Source organism: Dipodomys spectabilis, unplaced genomic scaffold (assembly GCF_019054845.1).
Source record: "Dipodomys spectabilis isolate Male_0828 unplaced genomic scaffold, ASM1905484v1 ptg000079l, whole genome shotgun sequence".
In the NCBI taxonomy this organism is placed as follows: domain Eukaryota; kingdom Metazoa; phylum Chordata; class Mammalia; order Rodentia; family Heteromyidae; genus Dipodomys; species Dipodomys spectabilis.
In genome coordinates this window covers 598,350-623,781 of record NW_024870756.1, presented here as the reverse complement: position 1 = coordinate 623,781, position 25,432 = coordinate 598,350, and the positions used below count along the sequence as shown (strand labels likewise).

Below are 25,432 nucleotides of genomic sequence, written 5' to 3'. Positions count from 1 at the left end.
GTTGAAAGGTAATATAGCCATATTGAGCTCTTGGTTTTGGTTTGTTTGCAATTGCTGTCACTTTTTCTTCATGCACTACATTATATATTCATTTATTTACTTGTTTATCCTAGTTATACTAGAACCTATATAGAAACGTTATTTATTCATTAATTCATTTCTTCCAGTTACTGAAAATTGCTCATAAACATCCATTTGTTCACATATTTATTGAAATACATATGAAGAAAGGCCCTTCTTTCTGTGAGAATATAAACTCTGTGATGTCTGAGCTTTGTAAGACTATTCAGCCTACCTCCTCCATGCTTAGGGCACTTTTGTCAGGCCTACAATACATATTTGTTGAAAGAACATACGAGTTACTGACTTTGAATTCCACTGCAATCCAGCCTTAAGAAGAATAACATTGTTTTCAAAGCCGACTAATTGCTTATGTATCTTTAAGCAAATTCCTGCAGAAAAACTGCTTTTTCCACAACACAGAATGTTCAGATTAAATGAGTCTTAAGGTCCCTTTCAGCTTCAACATGGTCTCTTTATGGGTCTGAAATTTTCTGTAGAAGTCTTTATAGTGAATGAGGTGTTAAATGGGAACATTTGTTCTTGACTGTGAAACAGTAGCCATCTGAGTTTGAGCAATGTCTCAGCCATTGCTAACATGGAGAGTCAGATCCCCTGGAGAGTTGGTGTCTTGTAGTCCGTTACATACCAGGAGTTGCCAGGGTCAGCCTGGGTATGCTGGGGCTAGCAGGTAGGTATTGATAAGATGGCAAGCTGTGTAGCATCTGTAGTTCCAAATTGCAGCAGTGTCAAGAGCTAACCCTTCTGACACATGGTGTTTCAAAAATCTTCTCTTTCATAGGACATCTATGGTCAAAACTTTTAAAAGTTTACAGAAGATAAAAACTTCCCAAGATTTCCTCATGGCCTAGCTTTCTGCTCTTAATTAGCTTCTTTGGATCCTTACCTTAGATGGGTTATCATTAATGTCATTTCCTTCAGCTCATTCCCTATATTTAATCACATGGCTTTGTCATATATTATATATATATATATATATGTGTGTGTGTGTATATATATATATATATATATATATATATATATATATATAAACTCATAGCCTGAGAGGAAGTTAAGAGAATTTTACTCTCTTCATTGGAAGTAGCTTATTAAAAGGAGGAGCCTCTGTTAGCCACTAGCCTACTTGTGCAAGAAAGTCCGGTTGCTCTACAAGCACATACTACAGCTTTCCATGTGAGGATTTGGAGATGAGCATCACAATGTTGTAAGTTCTCAGGGGCTTTCGTGGCCCCGTGGAGACAAAAGTGAATTCATTGCTCTTAGCCACTGAGATCATGAAAAGAATCTGCCTCAACTTGCATCACATCAGGTCTCCTGTGGCTTCTTAGAGTCAGGACAAAACATTGGAAAGAGCATTTGGCTATAAATCAGAGAACCTATTCTCCTCTCCACATTGTGGCCAACCATCTGTGCTGCCTCCCTGGAACTCAAACTTCAAATCTTTTCAAATAATGGACTATGCCTGCTTCCAGTTACAAATGTCATCTTAGATACTCACATGTGTCTCTGATCCTTCCTAAAGCCCATGAGAATAGCTACAATAGGATTCCTTAACAAAGAAAACGAAAATAAGAGAGGAAAAATTTGGAAGTTGGAAAAAAGAACGACTTCCCTGTCCAAGAAGGTTAAATCCCAAAATTCAACAAGGAAAGCTGAGAAACAGTCACACCTGTACCATGTAATCTCTGTAGGTTCAAGCATGATTAGGATTTTGCATCTTTAAATTGAGGAGATAAATGAGGATGAAAACAGGAGAATGAAAAGAGAGTCTGTTGAAAATAATTTGACTCTAGATCTCTTCTTTTCCCCCACTGAGCTGGTTTTCTCCTCTGACCTACTCAGAAGAAAGCTAGAGGGATATTCTTTAAGAGAATTGAAGACAGAGATTTTAGATTTGAGGCATCAAACACAGTTTATTGAAGGGGCACCACTGGAAAATAGCGGGGAGGGGACTCCTTGAAAATTCATGATCTGATGCCTGAGGGGCAACTGGAAGATCCTTCTTTGTGAATCAGAGGAAAACCAAAGAAAAACACACTTTTCTCCCATTTAAAGGGAAAAAAATCACCCTCTTTTCTAAGGTCTTGGGGAATCTGATGAATGACCTTCTAAACCCATTCCCTCCTTATACTAGCCACGTGCTCTTCTTTACCTCCCCAAGCTTCTTCTACCTCAAGGCTTTTGCTCTTGTAAGTTCCACTGCTGACAAAGATCTCCCAGGTCCTTGCAGTACTGCCTTCTTCATCTTGAGCTCCTGGAAGCCAAGCTGTCCTTGATCTCTCAATCTAAGCCACTTCTAATTCCTCTCTGCCTCATGCCCTGAGCTATCACTTCCTGGCCCTTCTTTCTTTATAACACTCTATTGGAAGTTTTCTGCTTATACATGAGTTCTTTTTTGTTTTTTGTTTCATTAGTGAAAGGATCCATCACATCCATCCCAGGGGACCATGCAGAAGCAGGCAGGCACAGGAGAAAGATTATTACAAGGTTTATTAGAGGAGCCATAGTTCCCCCCCAGAAAGGGAGCACATGGTACCCTCCACTAACTAGGTAGCAGCAGGGTCTGGGGTAGGAAGTGAGGTAGATGGGAGCTCAGGTGGGTCTGGGTGGAGAGAGGGAGGGGCCAGCTGTATGGCGGGAACTCCAGGGCTAGGAGAAGCTCAGGTCTGGGTGGAGCTGAGGACCAAAGGTGGGCATAATGCTTCCATTCCCTTCTCTGTTGTTTAATAAAATTAGGGGGTACCAGACCAGGGGGTATGGGTAGGTCATTTCTTCTGGAGCTACTTCCTGCTGTAAAGGGGCGAAGTAGTCAGGGGTCCTGCTTCGTTGCTCAGCCAGGTACCATCCAACAAGCATCTGCTTGACAGTGGTTGGTAAAGATCCTCCTTTTTCTATGACAATAGAAATGCAAGACACAATTAATAAAAGACAAATATTGTTGTTAGTACCCCAAGAGAGGAATGTGCCATGGAGGAATTGATTCCCAGAAGGAGCTATCAATGACTTGATTGCCTTTTCTGTCTTAGATGGAGACATAGCATGGTACCTGACTCCCAGCATCCTGGAGGATGGGGAAAAAGACTTTTCCTGCTTTAGGATCACAGTAACCTGAGGAGGAGGTAGCAGAGATATTTGAAAGATACCAGAGCCAACAGGTGTCATTGGCTACTTCCTGTTGGCCTGGAGGCATCAAGGAATCCCTGGAGCTGGGGTCTTTAGGGTCCGGGTCTGTGCTGGACAAGGCAGGGCAGTGTAAATGATGTCTGTAGTAACTGGATGGCCTTGACTTGTTCCCAGGTGGTATTCTGGATGGGGGATGTTATCCTGTTGAAAGAGACTTGGAAAGATCAGGCAAAAAGCTGACAAGGTGACAAGGTCAGCTTACATGAATGACATAGGAAAACACACATTGGCCATGGGCCAGAAACGTTCCATTTGGAGTATAAGCCCAGGCGCAGCCCATTACAGGGAAGGAGGAATAACTGGACACAGGGCAGGAAAGCAGAAAGGGGTGTCTAGGGTCTTTGGGGCAACTGGGTAGGGGAGAGCATAATGGACTGGTTGGGAGAACCAGTCAGAAGCTGCTATAAATACAAATAGTAGGTAACAAAGGCAAGACTGTTAATTTTGTCCAGTTAGAAGGTAGACAGGTATGGACATTAGGTGGGCAAGCCACTATTTCTCTTGATCTCCCGGCTCTGATTAATTTGAAAGGGCGAGCATAAAGTGACTCCATTTAGGATGTCATCTCCTCTTACTCCTCCCCATGGTTTTCCATTGTCAGGACAGACTTTGTCCTGCCGGGGTGCGGGGGTGGTCTCAGCGTCTGTTACTGGAATAGATTGTCCCAGTTGGCACTTACCGGGTTTGGACTCAAGGCGTGGGACTATCTCTGAGCACTTCTGCTTGAGGCTAGTGCTCCACTTAAGAGTCCCAATGCCACTTTCCGCCTTTGGCTGGATACTTAGGGGAGAGTCTGGAGCCATGCCTTCAGCCTGGCTCTGCTGATTAGCTGCGAGATGGAGTTTTAGGGGGATATTTTTGTGCCTGGGATGGCTTTGAACTGTGGCAAAAGGAGTCTTTTGTCACAAAAGCCCTTATTGTTTCCAGTTAAAGCAACAAGGGGCTCAATGAGATAGAGGTTACCTATAACGTTAACAATTGACTAACAATTACTTGCTAGAGTTTTTAAATAAAACCCAGTAGACGATTTTAAACTACAACTGATTAGCACTCTAAGTACTACCCATTGCCTCTGGGCAGCCTGTTTAAAGTGGCTTATGTACAACATTTAACCTTTACCAAATGTACATGCCTTTTCTTGGGCTACAGCAGCAGCATAGCCTGTTTAGCACTCTGGTTTATAAAAGCATTTTTCTGGCTGGCTGAGGAACCTGATTTCTAGTGGCCCCAACAATGGTTACCTGTATAGGCCTTTAGACAGATCTCAATAGAGACATCATCTCAGGTCTACAAACTTTTTTTTTTTAAAAAAAACCTATAAGGGTAAAACTGGAATAGCAATTAAACAATCATTCTTTTCAGACTTTTAAAGAACCCTTTAGGACAATTTTAATTTTAAACTTTGTCTGGGAGGCCAGCCACTCCTCACAACTTCCTAATTTTTACAAAGGGGATGCCATTTTTAATCCCTTTTTAAAAAGTCACTTTAATCACTTTAATTTGCATTTAAATGCCCCATTGAAACACTGGGCTTCACCCTTTACCTCTTGGTGGAAGGTTTAAACTGGCCTTTTTTTTCCTGCAGTCTGAGTTACCTTTAGGAAATAAGCAGTTTTTCTTAATGTACTAGCACTGTACCAAGAATCTAGACTTAGCATCTCTTTTCCTTTAGAAATACATCCAATTGTAAAATAGCATGGAATTCAACTTATGTCCTTTGCTCATGCACCCCTTATAATCTAATCTGTAGGGATTAACATTACAGAAACAAATACCTGTATTGGCTTGTGTTTTACCCCAAATTAGCAGGTCATGTGTGATGGAGCCAGGCCAGAGTCCAGGAGAGGCTGTGGCATCTCCCAGAGTGCATGGATTGTCACACCTCCTGCTGCTTACCTGCAAAAATCTGCATACACTGGTGAAAGACCTGGTTCACACTGGCTTTTGCAGGCTGGTGCCACTGGTTTAGGCAGCTGTACCTGGACATTTCCCGTTCACAGGAGCACACCATCTTGAGTCACTCTGGTCCTTTGATTTTAAAGGGAGTTGATTGGTGCACAGGGGAGAAAACTTGGTTTATTAGCCATGGTCAGAGGTACAATACTTAACTCAGCACAGATGGATATAAGGAATGACATAAATCACAGCCAAGTTAATTACCAATTTCATTTACTTTGCAAAGGAAAACATCTTTTCTAACTCCTTTTCCAAGGCCTTTTAAAACTGAATGTTTTTTCTTTGGCTTATAGTCAGGTCACAAAGTTTTAAAGCAATTTAGATTAAATCACAGCTTCTATTGACAAAGATTTTTTTTAGCAAGCAGATAGATACTTGGTAACCTTGAAACCATAACCGTTTACATGCAGACAAATAGACAGACATGTTTGTGCACAGATTATAGAGCACACTTAGATTTTAAAATCGGCCATTTAAGGTTTTTTTGAATTACTTTGCCTAATTATGATGGAACCACATGGTCAGTTTAAAACACAAAACTTTGCCAACAACAAGAAACTTTTAGTAAACAGGAGATAAGACAGGAACAGACACATGGCATGATATAATGCACCACTAGTCAGGTGGGGGCGGGGGGAGGGTTACAGAACCAAATTGAAATCAAGTTGGCTGGAAATAGCAGCTGAGCTCCCATGATGCCAAGATGGCACATCCACCACATGGTCAATGCTTGAAGATTTTGACAGTGAGGGTGCATTGCTTCTTGGACAACGGAGCTTCAGGTTCCACCTCCCACTACAAAGGCAGAGGAGAGATCCCGCAGGGGAAGTGGAGTTTTAAATTTGGGGCCAAATTTGATTGTAAGGAAATTTAGTTGTGTCCTTTTCCATGGCAAGTGATGGTGGAACCAAAATCCTCAGCAGTGAATTTGGCTCAAAAAGTGGGAAACAGCCAGTGGGAAATGTCGTCATGTTTCTCAGCTGCATCCCTCGGCCACAGAGGCCATCAGCTAGATACTTGGCCAAGTTTTTTTGGGTGGGGAGCCCCCTAACAGAAGTGCAGAGCCTGCACAGTGAAATCTAAGACTCTTCACTTATCTGGGGGTAGGACTTAATTGGCCAGTGTTGGGCATCAGTTAGAATGCTGGCCAGGATTGGTGGTCCTCTGGTGACAGGAGTGTAGGACCTCAGGCTAGGTCCTGGGGAAGCTGATCGGACCCCCATCCGAAGCAGAGGTGGGGAGCAAATCCATCGGGGTATCTATTCCCCATAGAGCCACCAATGAAAGGATCCATCACATCCATCCCAGAGAGAGGGGCTAGCTATAAGACAGGAACTCCAGGGCTAGGAGAATCTCAGGTGGGTGGAGCTGATAACCAAAGGTGGGCATAATGCTAACAATCAGTCGAGACTATAAACCCCACAAGGACAATGAATTTGTCTTATTTACTGCTGAACTCCCAACACCTACATGCTTCTAACATATAGTAAGCATTAAGGACATATTTGTTAAATACATAATGAAGGAGTAATGTAAACAGTAAAAACAAGAATACCAACTGCAAAGCCTGTGTGGAATTCCTGTCTGTAAAGTAGTAAGTGAATCTTTATATAAAGCAAAAGAAATTGGCTTTATTTTTGTTATGCCCAAAAGGGGTAATTGTGAGCATAACATTTGAGCTGAGCAGTATGCTGGGACATTTCTCTGCTGAGCTCAAGACATCTCTCTCCCACCTGGCAGATCCTCAAGCACAGAGGGAGCAGCATAGCTCTTCTGTGAGCAAACCATGTAAACAAGCCAGCCGGCAACTCTGCTTGGTATCTGTTTGAATGCAATGTTCCCACTGGGGCAACCCGAAGAGGAAAGCATTCCAAATGAGCTAAATTCTCCAGGAAAAGTGATTCTGGACCAAGGGCTTAGTGGATATTCTTTGGAGGAAGAAAAGAGTAGAAATACTTACAGATCTGCCTCTTCACAGCTGTGCAGCCTTCTCCTCATTCTAAACCTGAGGACTTTGGGGAGGGCAAGTTTTCTTATAACCGGGAAGGACAGTTTTCTGAGGAGTGCCTTTTGACTGCTAAGTCTTGTGGAATATTTCCATCACACCAGGGCATGTAGAGAGAATAACAAGGCAAAATCCAGTGGCAATGCAAATATCTCATCTTGCCACAAACAATGACTTCATTCCCCTCAAATGCCTCCTAGTCCCCCAAGGAAGGACTTGGCAGGTATCTACAGCATGACAGTGCAAGCTTGGAGAGCATTTCTAATCCAACAGTAGAGATTCCTGGGGGGGCTGGAATTGAGATGAAGCAAAACCTTCAAAGCAATTCTGGAAGTGGATTCTAGAAGCAGATCTAAGAAGGGGTAGAAACAAATTCTTCATAGGCCTGTTTCCCAAGGAAGCAGGCCTATGGCTGAGTGTATCCTCTGATAGTTCTGGAGACCAGAAATTCAATGTCACTGGACTGAAGTCAAGGTGTCAGCGGGGTTGGTTCACTCTGAGGGATCCAGGGGTGGCATGGGGATTGCCTTTCCTCAACTTTTCCAACTTCTAGTGGCTTTAGTCTGTGCTGCTTTCCTCACCTTCAAAGTATATCATGCTAGTGCTGCTTCTGTGGTCACAGCAAGACTTACCTCAAGTAGTCAAGTCTAGCCCTACCTTCCATCTACAAAGACACTTCTGATTCCACTCGGGGCTCATTGTGAAATGGACCCATCTCCAGAGCTTGATTTAGTCACATCTTCTATGGAAGGAAACATTCACAGGTTCCAGGTGTTAGGAACTAGATATTCTAGGGTCATTGTCCATACAAACACAATATATAAAGCAAATTATATGCATGTATGTGCGTGTATATGTATATAAATGCGTACAGAACCCCCATGTGTTCATGGAGAGACATTATCATCTAGCTGCTTATTCTGCAGACTATGATTTGGTTAGATTTTCTTACTGTAACTAGCTACCCCTTTTGTGAGTGTATTCTTACAGCCACTGTGTCTCCACCACAGGCACACCTTGAATGTGGACTGTGAATAATGCCTGAAAACAGGTGTTGATTTTTAGTAGATATGTGTGTATATTTCTTTGCAAGTACTTATGACTGAAGCTCCCATTACCAAGGTCACACATTAGGGTCAACGACATCTGTCCTCATGCTAGATAAAGGCACAAGCCTACCTGAGAAAGGTTACTACTGTCTCACTTGTTAAAGGGTTAAAAATACTTGAACTCTGAGACACGTAAGTGAAGGGATTTTAAGAAATGAAGGGATTTGACCAAAGGAATGCATGTAGCCTGACTGACAGGTGGATTTTCTTTTCTCCTCTGTATTGAAAGGCTTTGGAAGAGTCAGGCAAACTGAGGAAGCCTGAGGAAGCTTTCTGAGGTATTGAGGAAATACCAAGAACAAATGTATGAGAAATTTTGGAGCTTCAATAATATTTGGGGAAAATAACTATCCCATAGGGTTAAAGTTGGGTTAAAACAATAAAGTATCCTTATATGTGTGGTTAAAAATTAAAATAGAATTATTCAGAGTGGTTTTTATTATGGTACAAAAATTCTGGAGACTACTGATAGCTCACTCATGTGTTTTATGTAACATTGGTTGAAAAGATGAAGAGTGTATAAAAGATAAAATGTAGTTAAAACTAGCTGTGGCTGAGTTGATCTGGAAGTCCAGTTAGGGCCTCTTTCGTAGGGTAGCAACTGGAAACAGAACTCTTATGAAATGACTTAAACTTTGTTATTTACCTCAGGAGAAGTCTAGAGACAATTCAGTGTTAGCATTGACATCATGAGGTTATCTTGAGCTCACTTTTCCTTCCTACTCTCTTGTCCATTATTCCAATAATGCAACCCTTATGTCATTGTCCAAGAGGGTCTTAGAGCTCCAGCCATTACCTCCACATCTTAAATAACAAGACTTTGGAAGAGACAGAAAAAAAGAATGTCTCCTCTTTGTGGGGAAAGAGAATATAGAAATCACGACTTAGTAGCAGCTCGTATCAGTCAGGTAGAATGAAATAAAAAAGGGATATTTTAGAGCTAAGGAAATTCTACAGGCCCAATCCAAACTGCCCAAAAGAAAGCTCTTTTCCTGTGTAGAATGCTTCCCTCTTTGCTTTTCTAACACCTCATTTGTCTAGTTCTAAGTTCCATCTCCTCCAAAAGCCTCCCTTACCCTTCCGGTCCTCAGTTCTCACTGGCAGAAGCAGGAGCAGGAGCAGGACATGGCCCCCTGCTGCCTCTGAACTCTTCAAGCATGCTCTCCCTCCCCTCTGCCTGTCTGTTTGTCTGTCTGTCTCTCCCCCTTCCTGAGGCAGGCAAAGTTCTCACAGCAGGAGCCTAGGGGTTTTTATTTTCCATGCCTTCAGACCTCCAACTAGGCAAATTAAGAAAAAGCTGCTATAAATATGTCTGAGCTTCCTAAAACCCTCTGGGCCTCCATGTCTGTGCTGTGAGCTCCAGAGATTGAATAAACTAAACTTGGATTGTAAAGAAGCCGGGAAAGTCTCTGCTGAACTGATTAAGGGTCTCCAGAGAAGCCCAAAGTGGCTGAATAGTGACCTCAAGGATTCCTGGAAAGCATTCTATCTCCCCTTCCCAAGATTTTGCGGCTCCCTGCATCAAAGAATATTGTGCTAGCAGCACCTTTGACTCAGCTCCAGGAACCTGGAGTCTAGACCTGGCTCTCTCGTGAGGACCAGCTGTGTGACCTTGAACGTATCTCTTGCTCATTCTGAACTTCATTTTCCTCAACTACACAATGAATGTTTTGAATTTGATAGTCTCACATTCTAAGAAGAAGAATCGGACTCATCTTTGTGGATGCATTCCAAAATTTATCATAGTTTTCAAAAGCAGGACTCATATTTATAATTTTCTGGCCATCTCACAAATTCTTTAGCATTCTTTTCCAGAACCAACATGGAACTTGCTTCACACTTCAGAGTGTAGTGTGGCAATCACATTGCTTTGCTTTAATGTCTTTCTTAAATTTTTATTTTTAAAAATATGTATTCAGTACCCATATGGATCTAAAAGCTTTGGTATAAATCTGTTCTTTAATTTCAGTTATGGAAATGGTTTGCTTTTACAAAATCACATCTCTATTCTTCTATCTAGAAAATTTGCATATCTTTTTGCATACCGTAAAAGTTTAAAGAGGAGAAAAGGACATAGTCCTGGGTGTCTTCTTGTAGGTCTTGCCATCAGTTTTTGGAGAGCATCCAGTTCTGTGAATCTGAATGTGATGCACCATAAGTCCATCTCTTGTTCGTTTTGCACGTATGGACATTAGCCTGTTTAAAGGTTTAGCCCTTGCTCATGTCATCAGGGTAAACAGGTCCTCAGATTTCAATTCTTGCATTTGGATGCTAAAAGGTACTAATGATTTTACCAGAGCACACTTAAAGGAAGAAGTACATAAATCAGTTAAATCTCTTCAGGATGGAGATGGGAAGTTTTGGAGCAGTAAGTGCACTGCTCTCAGAATTTGTCTAATTACAGAATCTACTCAATATTCAAAGAACCATCTTATAAAAACTTGGAAAGGAATGGGAGAGGGCAGCAGAAATTATGGAAATTGGAGAGCAAACAACGAGACATATACATTTGTTTTTATTTCACTTAATAACAACATCCATAAAATCACAAGACATTAACATCTGGAACTATCACAGTTAAATGAGTGAAAAACAAACATTTTAAGCTGAAAAGCAGAAAGGGTTTTAGTTATTATATGTGAAAAACTTCTATTTAATACAATCAGCCCTTGTTTAGCCTTCTACATAGAAGGTAAACATAATGCCAGTTAAGGTATAACCTTTGATTATTTCTTAATCTAAATATTATTTTCCAACGTGTGCTTGGTTCTGGGATGTATTTTTAATTAACTTTCATTGTCTGAGAGAATGCTGACTAAAATGCAAGGTAAATCTGTTGAGAAGAAACAAGGTTTTGCGGTGTGTAATGTCAAAAATGAAAGTTGACTCTAGTTGGAGGGGAAACACCACACAAACATCCCTGTTAATGTTCTGTTCTCCATAGGAAGAAAGGGAGAAGTTCACTTGTAGCTCTACACACTCACAAGAATGAAAGCAGATTTGAGAAACATAATTACACTGCCTAGATCCATGCTGACTGGGAAGACAGTCTACTACCTCCATGATAACAAAGATGCTCTGATCCTCTCTGCTCTGATTACAAACCCACCTGCTCAATATTTCCTTCATGCCTCTGCCACCCAACCTCATGGCCCAGTTAATACAAATGTGCTATTTGTAACACAGGGCAATGATACACCTTGAAGAAAAGAGTAAGAATATCATTCACATTAAAAAAAGAAACAACAAAAGGAAAAGATAACAAGGTGGTTAGCTACAAGCCAAGGTCACATGTTTTTCTTTGTCCAGGCATACTACACATATTTACAGCCCCCTCTTTTTTTTTTTTTTTTTTTTTTACTATTCATGCATTTGAAAGCATTTCTTCACATTTTATTCTATTGGCTCCCATGACCACTTCTATAAACTTTTACAAGTATTACCTTTGTCTCCTCAGAGCAGCACTTCCTGGGGCCACATAGACAACAGAACCAAACTTGGTCTAAGAACAAAACCTCGGTCCAAGGTTTTGTATTCCCAAATTCAAAACATCAAGCAAAGGAGGCAGTTGGAAAGTGTGATGAGCCTTTAGTGAACCAGTGGTACCATCCCTAACACCATTAACCTACATGCCTTGTATTGAGCATATGACTTCATTTACACTAGGAAATAGAGACGTGATGATCTACCCCTCCCAAGGCTACCTGTATTTTAAAATAGAAGCAAGTCTTAATACACAGAATCCTCGGTAGGATGGGATTCAGGCATCAAAGACAGAGACACCTTGCCTTCCATTTATACCAATGACTGCTTAGGAGAGAGCCCTTTGCTCAGTCATACTTATGAGCTGGTAAGAATGGGAAAATTGCGTGGGGCCACAGAAGATGATCTATCTACTTTAAAGGATTCCATGCTTCAGAAGCATAGAAATAGGAGAAGGAAGAGAAGGAATTAAGGGGAAGCCTAATTGGAGCAGACCACAATAACTGAGAGGTGAAGTAGCAGCATCTATTACCTAGAGAACCTGAACTCCTATCCTGAGCTCCACATGTCTTTAGAAGTCCTGTTCTGACTCTTTCTATCTATACTCCTCTTCCTCTATCCCACAGTACATAGAGCCAAGGGGACAGATTCACCGTGAGTCCACACATCCTTTGTGCCAAGGACTAAAACTCCATAAAGTCCAGCCAAAATAGCATACAGAATCTGTCCATTCTCTTGATGACAAACCTATTCTCGAAAGCTTGAGGGGTGGCCATTGGCCGGTGTGGTGGGTACGAATCAGAAAGATTGCACAGAATTCGGCTCCTCCCAGCGAGAGTCAGAAATGAGAAGAGAAGCTGCAGATAGTAGAAAAAAAAATCTATTTTATATTCTGGCCCAAGCCTTGCAAATGTTAGGAGTGAACTCAAGCCCAATCATTAGCTGGACAAGAGTGGGAGTGAGTCGCTGGGATGACCCATAGATGCCCTCCCATTACAAACATGTCTCCTGTAACCCTAGCCATCTCCTCTGCCTCCCTTGTGGAAATCCCCTTGTTCCAGACAGTCTGCACCACATTTTTTTTTTCTTGGTTTAAATCCTATTTCATTTTGCAACTCAATATCAGCCGCATATTAGGTTTTCGCGGGGCCTACTCTTAGCACAAATTAGACACTCCGTGAAGAGCACCCCACTAGATACAACGTCAAATCCCATCAGGTCTTAGAAATCCCAAGCTCATTGAGCACAAGGGCTTAACATGGTGATCCACAAATGGTATTGAAAATCAAAACTCGTGGTTGCTGTTCAGATCCCACCACAGAGATCAGTGTTCCCAAAGCCTCGTCTTGTGTTGAATCTTTGCAAAGTCCGTGTGTTATTTCAGTCTGATACAGTCCACCTCTTCGGTGGCGGGAACCCCTGTGGTTTTGAGATCAAGGTCAACGCTGGACTTGCTGCCATTGTGAGATGCCTTCCAGTGGAGCAGCATGATCTTCTTGAAATATTTGATGGTGTTGTTCTTGACGGTCACGAAGCACAGGGTGTTGATCATGCTGTTGCTCATGGCGATGCACTCGACCACGTAGAAGGCAGTGAGATAGTGCTTCTCCTTCACGAACACGGTGGGGAAGAAATCACGCACGATGGTGAAGCCATAGAAGGGCGCCCAGCACAGCACGTAGGCCGTGAGGATGCACATGAGCACCAGGACCGTCTTCCGGCGGCAGCGCAGGCGCTTACGGATCTGCTCGGTCTGGAAGCCCGGCACAGTCTTGAACCAGAGTTCCCGGGAGATCCTGGCATAGCACAGGGTCATGGTGAGCACGGGACCCACAAACTCAATGCCAAAGATGAAGAGGAAGTAGGACTTATAATAGAGCTGCTGGTCCACTGGCCAGATCTGTCCGCAGAAGATCTTCTCTTGGCTCTTGACAATGATGAGGACGGTCTCAGTGGTGAAGTAGGCGGATGGAATGGCTATAAGAATGGATACCGTCCACACCAAGGCAATCAGGCCTGTGGCTGTCTGGCATTTCATCCGTGGTCTCAGCGGGTGGACAATGGCCAGGTACCTGGAATGAAAACACTAATGGAGTCAGACCAAGAGGAGACTGGGTCCTGAATGCCAATTTCATTTTTGCAGCATTCTGAGAAGCAATTGAATGGGGAGCTTCGGACAGGCAGCCATGAAGGGAAACCCCAGCTCTAACTAGCTGTGCAACCTCAGACAAGTTTTAGTTCACCTCAGCTTTCTTGTCTGCCAAAGCTGTGAGTTGTTTTTAAAGATTCCTTGTGATATTGCATGCACTGTTCCTGACAATGTTTTAAACCTGATATATATTAGTTCTTGTTAACAGTATGTGTATTATTCGATGTAGTTACAGTATCTTACATTGGGGTCTATCCAGGAACTATTTCCAGGTTCTTCCCATTCTCATTTGTCCTAAGTATCAATAGGTTTTGAGCTTAAATAGGGCTGAAAACACCCAGGGGTTGATGGTAGAACAAGTCCTTTCCAACTGAACTATTGGGCAACATTTTGTCTGCATTCTGCATTTTTAAAAATATTACTCTATCTGTACAGGTAGAAGAAAAGCAGATTGTCATTGATCATTTTCAGAAGGACGGAGGCTTTGAGACTTTCTAAAAGTTGTACAGTGCCCGGTCATTGATAGAACACATTGAACCCGACTGCCCAGGGTTGAAGTGAAAATCAATACAATACATATGAATATGCTTTCTGTTTTTAACCACAAAGCATCAGGCAGTAAAAGATACTGCTTCTATTCTTTCCATAAGAACCCACACTGCAGTTACCACAGTGGCCCAGGAAAGAGAGAGAGAACACTTTCCGGGCTCTGTGAGTCATCTGTGCGGTATGGCAGCACCCTTCCCAGGGAGCACACACACTTCTGTTGAGAGCACTGGTTTCCTGGAAGACTGCGCATCTGGCAGAGGAGTAGAGGTTAGAAAAGAAAGATGGGAAGGGAAGAGGGAGAGAACGATTTATCAATATTGCAGAACAACAGATTCTCATGTGTTCACAGTTTATCCCAGGTAGAACTGAGTATAAATATGACAGGCTTGAAGGAAGGCCAAACCAGTTCTGTTTCCTCTGAAACTAACCCCTGCAAAGTCATACTATTTGGGATTTTGATCTAAGGAAGGAATCATTCTTGTTTTCTTTGGGGCGGGGTGGTTTGGGGATTTTATTTGTTTATTTTTGTTTTGGGGTTGAATTTCTGCTCCACAAAACAAGCAGCCAACTCACTGAGTGCATTTGGAGAGCTCACTGATGAGTGAGATTCCTGCTTTATTTCCTCTAGCTCTCAGAAAACGTTGGATGAAGCTAGGAGAGTTGAGTCTACCCTCTAGACCCCTAGCTGGCTGCCTTCCTGACCACCAGTTCACCTCCCAGCCACTCTAGGCAGCTGCATGGTGCTGAAAAGGGAACAGGAGTATCTGCACTCTGTGGCCAATCCTTTGGCCAGTGCATAGCTAAGGGGGCTTCATAAAGATCCTGGAGCTCCTGACGGCCTGAGGGCCTCAAACGTGCTCGCCTCACTTTGAAAATCAGAGTACAGACCTTTTGCTGGTGAGTTCAGAGCAAAAATTAGAGTCCAAACCTTCAGACCCTTAACTCAGCTCACTTGCTCTCTATCTACCCAGTGTTCTTCTGGTTTCTATTTCAAAGAAAACTTTTCCCTTCATATTTGCTCATTACAGGGATTTTCTCTGTACTACTTCTACTCCTTTTTCCAAGGAGTAGATAATGCCCTAGGTTCCATGATGCATCAACTCAGAATGTCTGTCAGTGAGTATGTAGAAGAGAATCCATCCAAGATTCTGAAGACCAAGAATTGAGTCTGTGAATTCGCACTTGCTGTGAATTGAAGTCATTTATGCGAGCCCTGATGACTAAACTTACTCATCTATAAGTGCACACTTTACCTGGGTACTGAGAGGTTCCACTGAACTACTGCATATACATAAAAATCATCTGTTAATATCCAGGAAGCTATCAGTATCATCAAATGTGCTATTCAGCATGCCAACAATGTTCTTTTGCCTGTAATTGGAAAATATCACATTTGCAAGTTTATTGCTTTCTGTTTTACTGAATCCAATTCTTTGTATCAAAACTAATCTTCAGTGTTATATAATCCCTGATCTCTCTGACATCACCCCAATTCCATCTCCAAGGTTAAGCAGTGCCACAGGCCTTCCTGATACATCCATCAATAAACAAGCTGCAGATATGATCCATCAATTACTATCACCTTTTGCTAGGCTAGGATCCATAATCCAGAACTCTAGCTTTAGTAATACTTGTTTTTTGTTTTGTTTTGTTTTTTGGGGGGTCCAGTCGTGGGGCCTGAACTCTGGGCCTGGGTGCTGTCCCTCAGCTCTTCAGCTCAAGGCTAGCATCCTACCATTTGAGCCACAGCGCCACTTCTGGCTTTTTTCTTTTTGCTTATGGGGTGCTGAGGAATTGAACCCAGGGCCTCATGCATGCAAGGCAAGCGCTCCACCACTGAGCCACCTTCCCAGCTCCAGTAATACTTTTTTATGTTTGCAAAGAAGTTTAGAAGTCACAGAGGGTTTTAAAACTTGCATTTTATTAAGTAACCAATAATTGAGCAAGATGCCAATTTAATGGATAAGTAAACTGAGGTTTAAGAAATACAATAATCCGTCTAAAGCTACATGGCTAGGTAGTGCTCAGAACTCTGACTCAGATCCACAACTTGCTACCAGCTAGTGACTTTTCCTTTATACCATTTACTTCCTCTCTTTCCATTAAGAACTAGCCCAACCCTTTTTCCCACCTTCCTGGCATCCTAGAAGCCCTCTCCTTTTTTCTTTATCACAATTGATTTCAACCTACTGATGCACAATGAAGTAGTCTGTAGTGAGCAGCTACTTTTCTACATACCTCTGTTCCCGAATGCACAAATGACTTTAGTGACTTAGGTCCAGACCCATCCAAAGCCACCGGTTCTGCTGCTGAGCCCAGAAATGTCCAGGCCTTAATTGGTGTGCTGACAGTGGGCTGGGTGCTTGATTGGTACATTTGGCCTTCTCAATCCCCAGGACCCAACCCCAGGTCTACTCATGGTCAAGACAGATGCAGCTGATACTGGCTTGGTTCTAGGATGGACGGCAAATATGTTCTTGCTTATTGGGGCAGGCAGATCTGACTGATGACCTCCCCAGGAGTATCTGTGCTGCCTTAGGCTGGGTGAGGCTGCTCAGGCCAAAGTTGTCCTCATCAAGCAGAGGAGGGCCTCCCAGCAGATGAACATGCTGGCTAGGTGATCATGCCCTTTGGGATCTCTGGGGGGATATGAGGAATAGATACCTCTCAAGGTCAGTGCAGGCAGTCTCCATATCAGAGAGACGCTCCAGACCTGGCAGACAGAGTTCTCTCTGCTCCTTTCTAACATTGGGCTGTCCCTCTACTGAATGTTGAGATCCTTCAGAACATGGCCCTATCCTTTCTGATCTCTACTTGCCTACACTTCTTGTCCCTGCACACACAGATCCCCAGGTCTCCTAACACTCGGCTCAGACATCCCCGCCTCTAACATTTCGCAAACACTGTTCTATCGTCTTGCACGCCTTTCCTCTCCTTTGGTGATCACCATTTGTTGAAGGCCACATTAAGAGTCCACCTCTTCCATGAGGTCTCCTCTGATAGCTCCAGTACACTATAAGCTCAACCTTCTCTACATGCTCTCCACAATTTACCCTTTCCTTAGTCACTGGCTATCACTTTAGTGCTACTTCTTCCCCTCTCCCTGGCTCTAGATTTAAGGTTTCAGATGGCAGTGAAGCTGTTTTCCTTCCTTCATACATTTGACTGTCCATGAATTCTGGTTACCTAATAGGATTTCAATAAAATTTTATCCTCATCAAGATCCTCGTAGAATGGTGAGACAAAGGACAAGGGGGGAAACAATGCAACAGCAACATTCATAAGACAATATGTTGGAAATGAGCTGTACAACTTGGCGAAGACTAGGGGAAGGGAAAGTAGGAGGAAAATGAGGGAAAGCCTAACAAGTTTGACAAGAAATGCATTTGTTATCTTACTTATGTAACTGTAACGCCTTTGTACATCACTTTGATAATAAAAAATAATAATGATAAAATGAAAAAAAGTTAGCTGGTGATGAGCCACAAAAAAAAAAGAAATATAAGAAGACCATGTTGAGGCTGGGCTCTGGGGTCTCATGTCTATAATCCTAACTACTCAGGATGCTGAGATCTGAGGATCATGGTTCAAAGCCAGCCCTTGCAGTAAAGTTCCCCGTGAGACTCTTATCTCCAATTAACTACTCAAAACCAGAAGTAGCAATGTGGCTCTACCACTTTTGGTAGAGTACTAGCCTTGAGCAAAAGAGCTCAGGGACAGCACCCAGGCCTTGAGCTCAACCCCTACAATGGACTGAAAAAAAAAAAAAAAAACCATGCCAGAAGCTCTCAAAAAGACTGCAACCGTTTTTGGAAAACGTAAGTACTTTTTTTTTTTTAATACCAAGACTGAGACTTGAACTTGGTACCAAATGCTTTTGCTCACTGGCTGGTGCTCTCCCAACGGAGCCACATCTCCAACTCTGACAAAATTACTTTCATACAGCATGAAACTTAAAGTTTAATGTTAGAAAATACAAGGTTGGAAGTTAAGGGAAGGGCGTTAGGCTGTACTTTCAAGAAAATGGAGTTATAATTGGTCATTTAATCAAGGGAGAACCGACATGTTCAAGACAGGTTAATTTGACTGCCATCTTTCTTAGTTCTTTTAAGCCACCGGGGCCTTCTCTCTGCGTTCCTAGAATTCATCCGGTCCGTTCCTGCCTCGGGGCCTCTGCACGTCTAATTCCCTTTGTCTGGGATGCTTTCTCTCCATATTCATGACTCATACTCCCCCATTCAGAGGTTGGTCCAAATGTCTTCTCTTCAGAGACACTTCACCTAGAGTGGGTCTCATGCTCAATCATCCTTGATTTTCCTATGGATGTGATTGTTTTTGTCCAGAATTTTTCTCACCTCTAAAATAACCTTCCTGCTTTGTCTGAAAATTATCTCTCCCCCATCTTTTGGAAATAATCTCCTTGAGGGCTCGTAGCTTCTTATATCTGATCCACTATCAGTGGCTAAGTCCCTGCCATGAACCAACCACATTATAAAAACATGGGATTTGAAAGAATGTATGCATGCATAAACTAAGGTTTACAGATAGCTGGGCAGAGCCCAGAGAGACAAGGAGAGAAGACCACGAAGAGACTCTGACAGTCCAGCTAAATAAACTTGATAGGACAGGGCTGAATTTGACTAGGGAGAAGAAAGAGGAAAGAGAGGCCAGGAGGAAAGAGCTTCTCTAACTTCGAGGTCTAGAAGAACAAAGAACTGACAGCAGGCTCAGAGAAATCCAAGCGGTTCTGTTATATCTTGAGAGCTGTGTTTCTTAATAACCTTGTATGACCATTTTGTCTAATGTACAATGTAATGTAAAAACAATAGTCCTAGTGATCATTAGTGTACCCGGTTTTGTTGTTGTTTTTGGTCTTTTAAGGGTTAACTGAAGAACTATATAATAGCCACTCTGCGCAGTGCTTACTCTGTTGTTTTAAGCATTGTTCTAAGCTATTATAGATACTATTCTACATAATCTTCAAAGCAATCCAAATTATTAGGTTTTCTTTTTATTCTCATTTTATAGATGAGGACACTTGAATGAGAAAGGTCAAACTAAAACAAATATAAGGCCCTACAGCAAATAGATGGTACAGCAAAATAATTCTAACATAGTTCCCATAAGAAGTTTTATTAGACAAATGTGAAAGAGTTTTTGGTGTACTGATGCTTGAACTCAGGGTCCAGGCACTGTCCCTGAGCTTTTGCTCAAGATTAGTGCTCTGTTAGTTGAGCCACAGCTGCACTTCTGACTTTTCGGTGGTTAATTGGAGGTAAAAGTCTTGCTTGAGCTGGCTTTGAACCTCAGTCCTCAGATTTCAGCCACCTGAGTAGCTAGGCTGAGCCACAGGCACCTGCTTCTTCCTCCCTAGGAGATAGAATTTCTCAGACTTTTTGCCCAAGCTGGCCTGGAACCATGAACTCCCCAATTTCAGTCTAGCCTAGGATGACAGCCACCCACCATTGTCCCCAGATATGGGTTAAGAATGGAGTCTCTTGAACTTTTCTGTCTGGGCTAGGCTTGAACTGAGATCCTCTCATTCTCAGGCTCTCAAGTAGGAAAGATCACAAGTAAGATCCATAGCATCTAGCTAGTATTCAAATTTTTATCAATGATTTTCAGATTTGACTTGGTTAAAAGTCTGTGAGACTCATCTCCAAGTAATCTCCAAAAAGCCAGAAGTAGAGCTGTGTCTTAAGAGGTTGCCTTTGCTAGCCTTGAGCAAAAAAAAAAACAAAAAACAAAAAAACCTTAGAGCTCAGGCCTTGAGTTCAAGCCCCAGGATTGGCATCAAACAAAACAAAACAAAAAAAAAAGGAAAAAATTAACTACTGAATAAATGGGTTAAAGGCATGGCTCCATGCTAGAGTGCCTGTCTAGCAAGCCAGAGGCTGAGTACAAACCACAGTACTCCCCTCCCCGCCACCACACACACACACATACACACACACACACACAAATGGAAATTTAAAAAAAAAATCAAACACAGAAGACAAGACAAAAATCAATGGTTCCTGGACCTCAAACTTAAAACTAGCTAATAGCACCACATTAAAATTAAAATCATTTGGAGCAAAGATCACAAAGACATATTTTAACAACACTCCATGCATTGGGGCAGCCAGACAGTCAGGCAAAGCCAGGGGCAGCCAATCCTTCATGCAGTACAGTCTGGATGCAAGCCTCCCCTCAGAAACCCACTTGAAAAACAGCAGCCCTCACAGTGCAGAGCCTGCTCCCTAAGTCATCTTTGTTACTGTATCCAGCTTGCATTATGTAAATTCACTCAGCAAAAGAATGTGTGCAGTCTTTATTTTGGGGGGGAAGAGGACTAGCTGACTTTGGTGTGAAAGCAGGATATGGGTTTAAACAAGTTCAGTAGATTAGTACTACCTTGTATATGTTAGAAACACCCCTGTGCTTCTCAGTTTATCCTGGCTTCCTTTTTTCCTGGAAGTCTCCTAGAGTTGTTATTCCTATTGATAAGTGGGCCATTATGCAGTAAAATGGATCTGCCCCAGAGAGCAGGGGCCACTTTCTGCAGCAGACACTGTCTACCCTGCCCCTAGTAGCCCAGAGCACCTCTTAGTCAAAGAAGTCTTGCTAGCAAGAAACACAGAAAATGACCCTATGGCTTTGACATGTCCAAGTGCTCAGAAACAAATGTAGTCACTTTGAATTTCTGAAAAGGTCAAAGAGGAATCACCTGAAGCTCCTGATGGCCAGCTCTGAGCAGGTCTTCCCTCTGGAAGCAAATACGCCTCCTGCTCCTGCAGAGTTCTTGCCTAAATGGACAATTGTCATGGGCTCTGTGACTCCTATGGAGGACCTAGACCAAGAAGTAGCCCTCCATCAGGATGGCTTGAAGCACCTGCTATGGCTGACAGATCAAGGGCCATTTCAGCTGCTGACTTCTTGGGGAAAGCCGGAAGAAGCTCCACCCCTCTGTGGTTTTAAAGCCCTTTGTGTCAACTACTTAAAGATTAATAATAATTATAATAATTAATGAATGATTGACACACCCTTAAAAATAAGTCTCTTCATGGCCTTTTCCTTAGAAGCCCTTTCCCATGCTCTTGTGAGCCAAGTTCTTCCCTGAAACCCTACCCTGGGGATGGCTTGAATTGATGTCCAAGTTGAACAGGGCAGAGCCCTGAGGCTGTGGAACAGGAAGAGCATGTGTGCTCCTGGCTCTGGGTGCATTCAGATCCAAGCACACTGAAGCCTGACTTGGCCCTCAGGGTACCTGTCCATGGACCATAACAAAGTGCTTTGTACTGAGAGTCAGAAGCAGGCAGAGAAGCTTGCAAAGACTATCCCCCAGAACAAAGAGCTCCCCATTTGTGCAAGTCTTTATCAAATGAAAAGAGTAAGTATCAGAAAGATTTTCCCTATGTGGAAAATCATCTATACAATTTGTGAGTGGAGACAGGAGGGAAAAAACTATGAGAGAGCAAGGGAAGGGATTCAAAAAGAAATGTCTTCCTTACCTGACTTAAGCAACTATAACCCCCTGAACATCACCTTTACAATAACAATATAATATATTTTTAAAAGAAAAATTTGCTGATGATGCTCTTGATAATATTATTTACCATCACTAGCAACAGGTAGCTTGTACTGTCCTGTTTACATGGATATAAAGATAGAAATTAGTGCAACCACAGTAACAAGGAAAAGTAAGTGAGCATATGTTCCTTTTTAAATCCTTTTTTTTTCCAAAATAACTCAATCTTAATCTCTTTAAATCTTTTTTCAAAATAACTCTTAATCTTAAAAGTGAGTTAGAGAGGAGATGTCAGTAAAGGAAGTCTAATGAAATAGAAACTTCCCTTAAGATGTTTTTTATTGTTGTTATTAAGGTGATCTACAGAAGGGTTACCATTTTATGTTAGGTTCCCTTAAGATTTTTAAGTTGAATGCCAGGTGCTAATGGCTCACACTGTAATCCTAGCTACTCAAGAGTCTGAGATCTGACGTTCCTGGTTCAAACCAGCCAGGATGAAAAGTCTGTGAGATTCTTATCTTCAAGGAACCAGGACAAAGCCAGAAGTGGAGGTTTGGCTCAAGCTGTCCAGTACCAGCCTTGAAAAAAAAAAAGTCAATCAAGGATGCAAGGCCCTGAGTTCAAGCCCTAGGAAGGAAAAAAAAAAAAGAAACAAAGAAAAAGATTTTTAAGTTGACACAGAAATAGCTGCCAGGAACAGAACTTAAACTTGCTCAGCACCTCCTCTTCCCTGTCTCCTCTAAACCTAACAGCATGTACACAGGAGGGTGAGCAAAAGTCTTCCAAAACCCAGCTCTAAGAGGCTTTGCTACCTTCTTTCTGACCAAAACTGGGAAGAACTCCTCACACTGTTCAGCCAGTGGGTGAACATTTAAGGACCTCATGCGTCTGAGGGATTATAGACACTTCCCATCAGTGCACAACTGATGGGAAAGAAACTCAAGGGACTCTCCAGATGCTCCTTCTGCTCAGCCACCTTTGTACTATTCATACACTCACCTGTCGATGGCGATGGCCAGCAGGGCATTGGTGGAGACATAGAGAGACACGGTGCGCAAGTAATTGACAGAGGCACACAGGACATGGCCATGCTCCCAGGAGAGCTGGCGCACCACATAATAGTCCATCTCGAAGGGGCAGCAGACAATGGCCACCAGGAAGTCAGAGATGGCCAGGTTGGCAATGAGCAGGTTGGTAAGGTTGCGAAGCTTCTTGTAGCGAGCCAGGGCAGCAATGAAGATGAAGTTGCCGATACCACAGACCAGCATGATGCCCACTAGGGCCATGCCAATGACGATCTTGGCAGCAAAGAAAGTTCGAGAATTGGTGACATCTTCATCTTCATCCATAGGCATATCGTAGTCACCATAGCTGAAGTTGAAGGGGAAGGAAGCAGCTTGGACTCCATAGGAGTCGAGCTCAGAAAGGAAACTGGAGGATACGTTGGTGGCATTCTCAGGGGTGACACCCACTGTGATCTCCATTTGGGCAGTTGGGGCTGTGAGCAACACTGCCGGGGATCCTTTAGAGCAATGTCTACAAGGCTGGTCTCTCTCCAGTCCGATGACACTTAGCCCACTCTTAAATTTAAGTTAATGTCCTTGTCAGCTTTCTTTCCAGGGCTTCAGTGTCCGAGCTCCATGCTAAACCTTTGAAAGAAACACACAGAGTTGCAACATGGTGCAGAGAACCTAGCTGAGTTTAAAAATCATCCTGCAACCTAAGCAGCCCCATTAGCTACCTGCTCAGAGTGAACAGCCAGTGGTAGAGTGGAAATAAAGGAACCAGTAAGAGAAAACAAATGAGTGAAAAACCACATCGATTCACTCACTCTGGGAAGGCTGTATGGCTGGAGAGACCATTGGCTCAATTCCATTCCACTGCAGACTCAGTCATGCTGCACTTTTCCTCAAGGGCCCAAGTTGGGACTGTGGAGAGGCTGAAGAGACCAGAAGTGACCAGATCCAAACGCTGAGCACTATCCTGACAGCCTGATCTTAACATTCACTCCTTCCTGTGGCTCCAGAGAAATGATTCAATACCATTGAAGACAGGGTGGGGGTTGGGTTTCAGACAACTCATCAGCTCCCTATGAGTTAGTAGTCTGACAAAACTGAGCTATAAAATCTCAGAGCCTTGAGCAGCCATCATCCCTCTTCTCACTGATCAAAATGAGCTGTGACCTGTAGTCTAGGGGCACAGTATTTACCAAGGCCTATCCCCAGGCAGAAGCTGAAGGAGCAAAATCATGATCTGTATAGGTTTAAAAGGGGATCTGAGTCAATCTTCCTTAGCTGATGTGGTGGATAGCTTAAACTTAATTCAAGGGTTCAACCTCCTCCAGGAAGGGGATCAATAATGTCTATAAAACAAGGCAGGGTTACAACCCCGAACTACAAGGAGTCACTGTTGAACACAGGCTCTCTGCACTCTGACCAGTATGAGGAAGGGAGGGAAATCCTAGGCATCAAACCACACAATGGGGCTGCAGACTACTTGTGGCAAGAGAGAGTTTGTCATCTGGGGACAAGAGATAAAGCCAGAGTCCCCTGTCCTCTGAGGTCTTCCTGAGGTCTCCTGGAGTCTGAGAAGGAGTTGCCTATCCCCTGTTGTCATTGTGTTGGATTTTGGTACCCTGAGTATTGTATAAACGTTTATTTGAACTAGGGACAACAAAATGATAAGACAAAGGACAAAGGGGGATCCTATGCAATAGTGATACTCACAAGACAGTATGTTGGAAATGATCTGTACAACTTGGGCTGAGGGGGGGGGGGGATTGGGGAGGAAGGAAAAAGGGAGAAAAAATGATGGAAGGGGCAACAAGTTAGACAAGAAATGTAATCACTATCCTACTTATGTAATTGTAACTCCTCTGTACATCACTTTGATAATAAAATTAGAAAGAAAAAAGAAAAGAAGGCAGGCAGGCAGGCAGGCAGGCAGGCAGGCAGGCAGGCTGTCTGAGTTCTGGAGAGCACCCTAAATGTTAGGAGAAACCATATATGCCTGTGATCCCAATTGAGATAAATAATCCCAGTTTGAGAGTTGGGAGCAAAAAGATTGATTTCCAGACTAGCCTGGGCAAAGTGAGACTCTATTTCAGAAAGAAAATACAAAAAGGGGCCGAGGGCATGATTTGGTAGAGACAAGTACCAACAGCAGTAACAATAACAAAGTCAGAAAACAAAAGGGAGAGAAGAATGGCAAACCTGAGCTCCTGGAAAAAGGAGACACCTAACCCCCAAAGAAAGCTTGCTGGTCATACTCTGTTCAAAGGCAAGACTTCTGGGGCCTGTCTGGGGGAGAGGGGGAAGTCCCTCTGCAGCTTAAGGGCGGCCTCCTCCTCCACCCACCCGAATCTCGCCCTTCCAGGGAGCTGCCAGTTTTGCCTGTCCCAGTCCTTC

General features: G+C 43.0%; 1 protein-coding gene across 1 annotated transcript; it reads right to left on the bottom strand.

The window, feature by feature from the left end:
• Nucleotides 1-13,192: 13,192 nt before the first annotated feature.
• Nucleotides 13,193-23,509, bottom strand: Prokr1 (prokineticin receptor 1). The gene is made up of 2 exons (XM_042683121.1): nucleotides 23,025-23,509; nucleotides 13,193-13,889 (listed from the first exon to the last, which is right to left on the bottom strand). The coding sequence occupies exons 1-2, from the start codon at nucleotides 23,507-23,509 to the stop codon at nucleotides 13,193-13,195; spliced, it is 1,182 nt and encodes a 393-aa protein (XP_042539055.1).
• Between the last annotated feature and the right edge of the window lie 1,923 nt (nucleotides 23,510-25,432).

Coding starts and splice junctions, on each gene's coding strand:
- Prokr1 (XM_042683121.1), bottom strand. CDS start 23,509: ATGGAGATCACAGTGGGTGTCACCCCTGAGAATGCCACCAACGTATCC. Junction 13,890..23,024: donor CTGGCCATCGCCATCGACAG/GTGAGTGTATGA, acceptor TTTTCATTCCAG/GTACCTGGCCATTGTCCACC.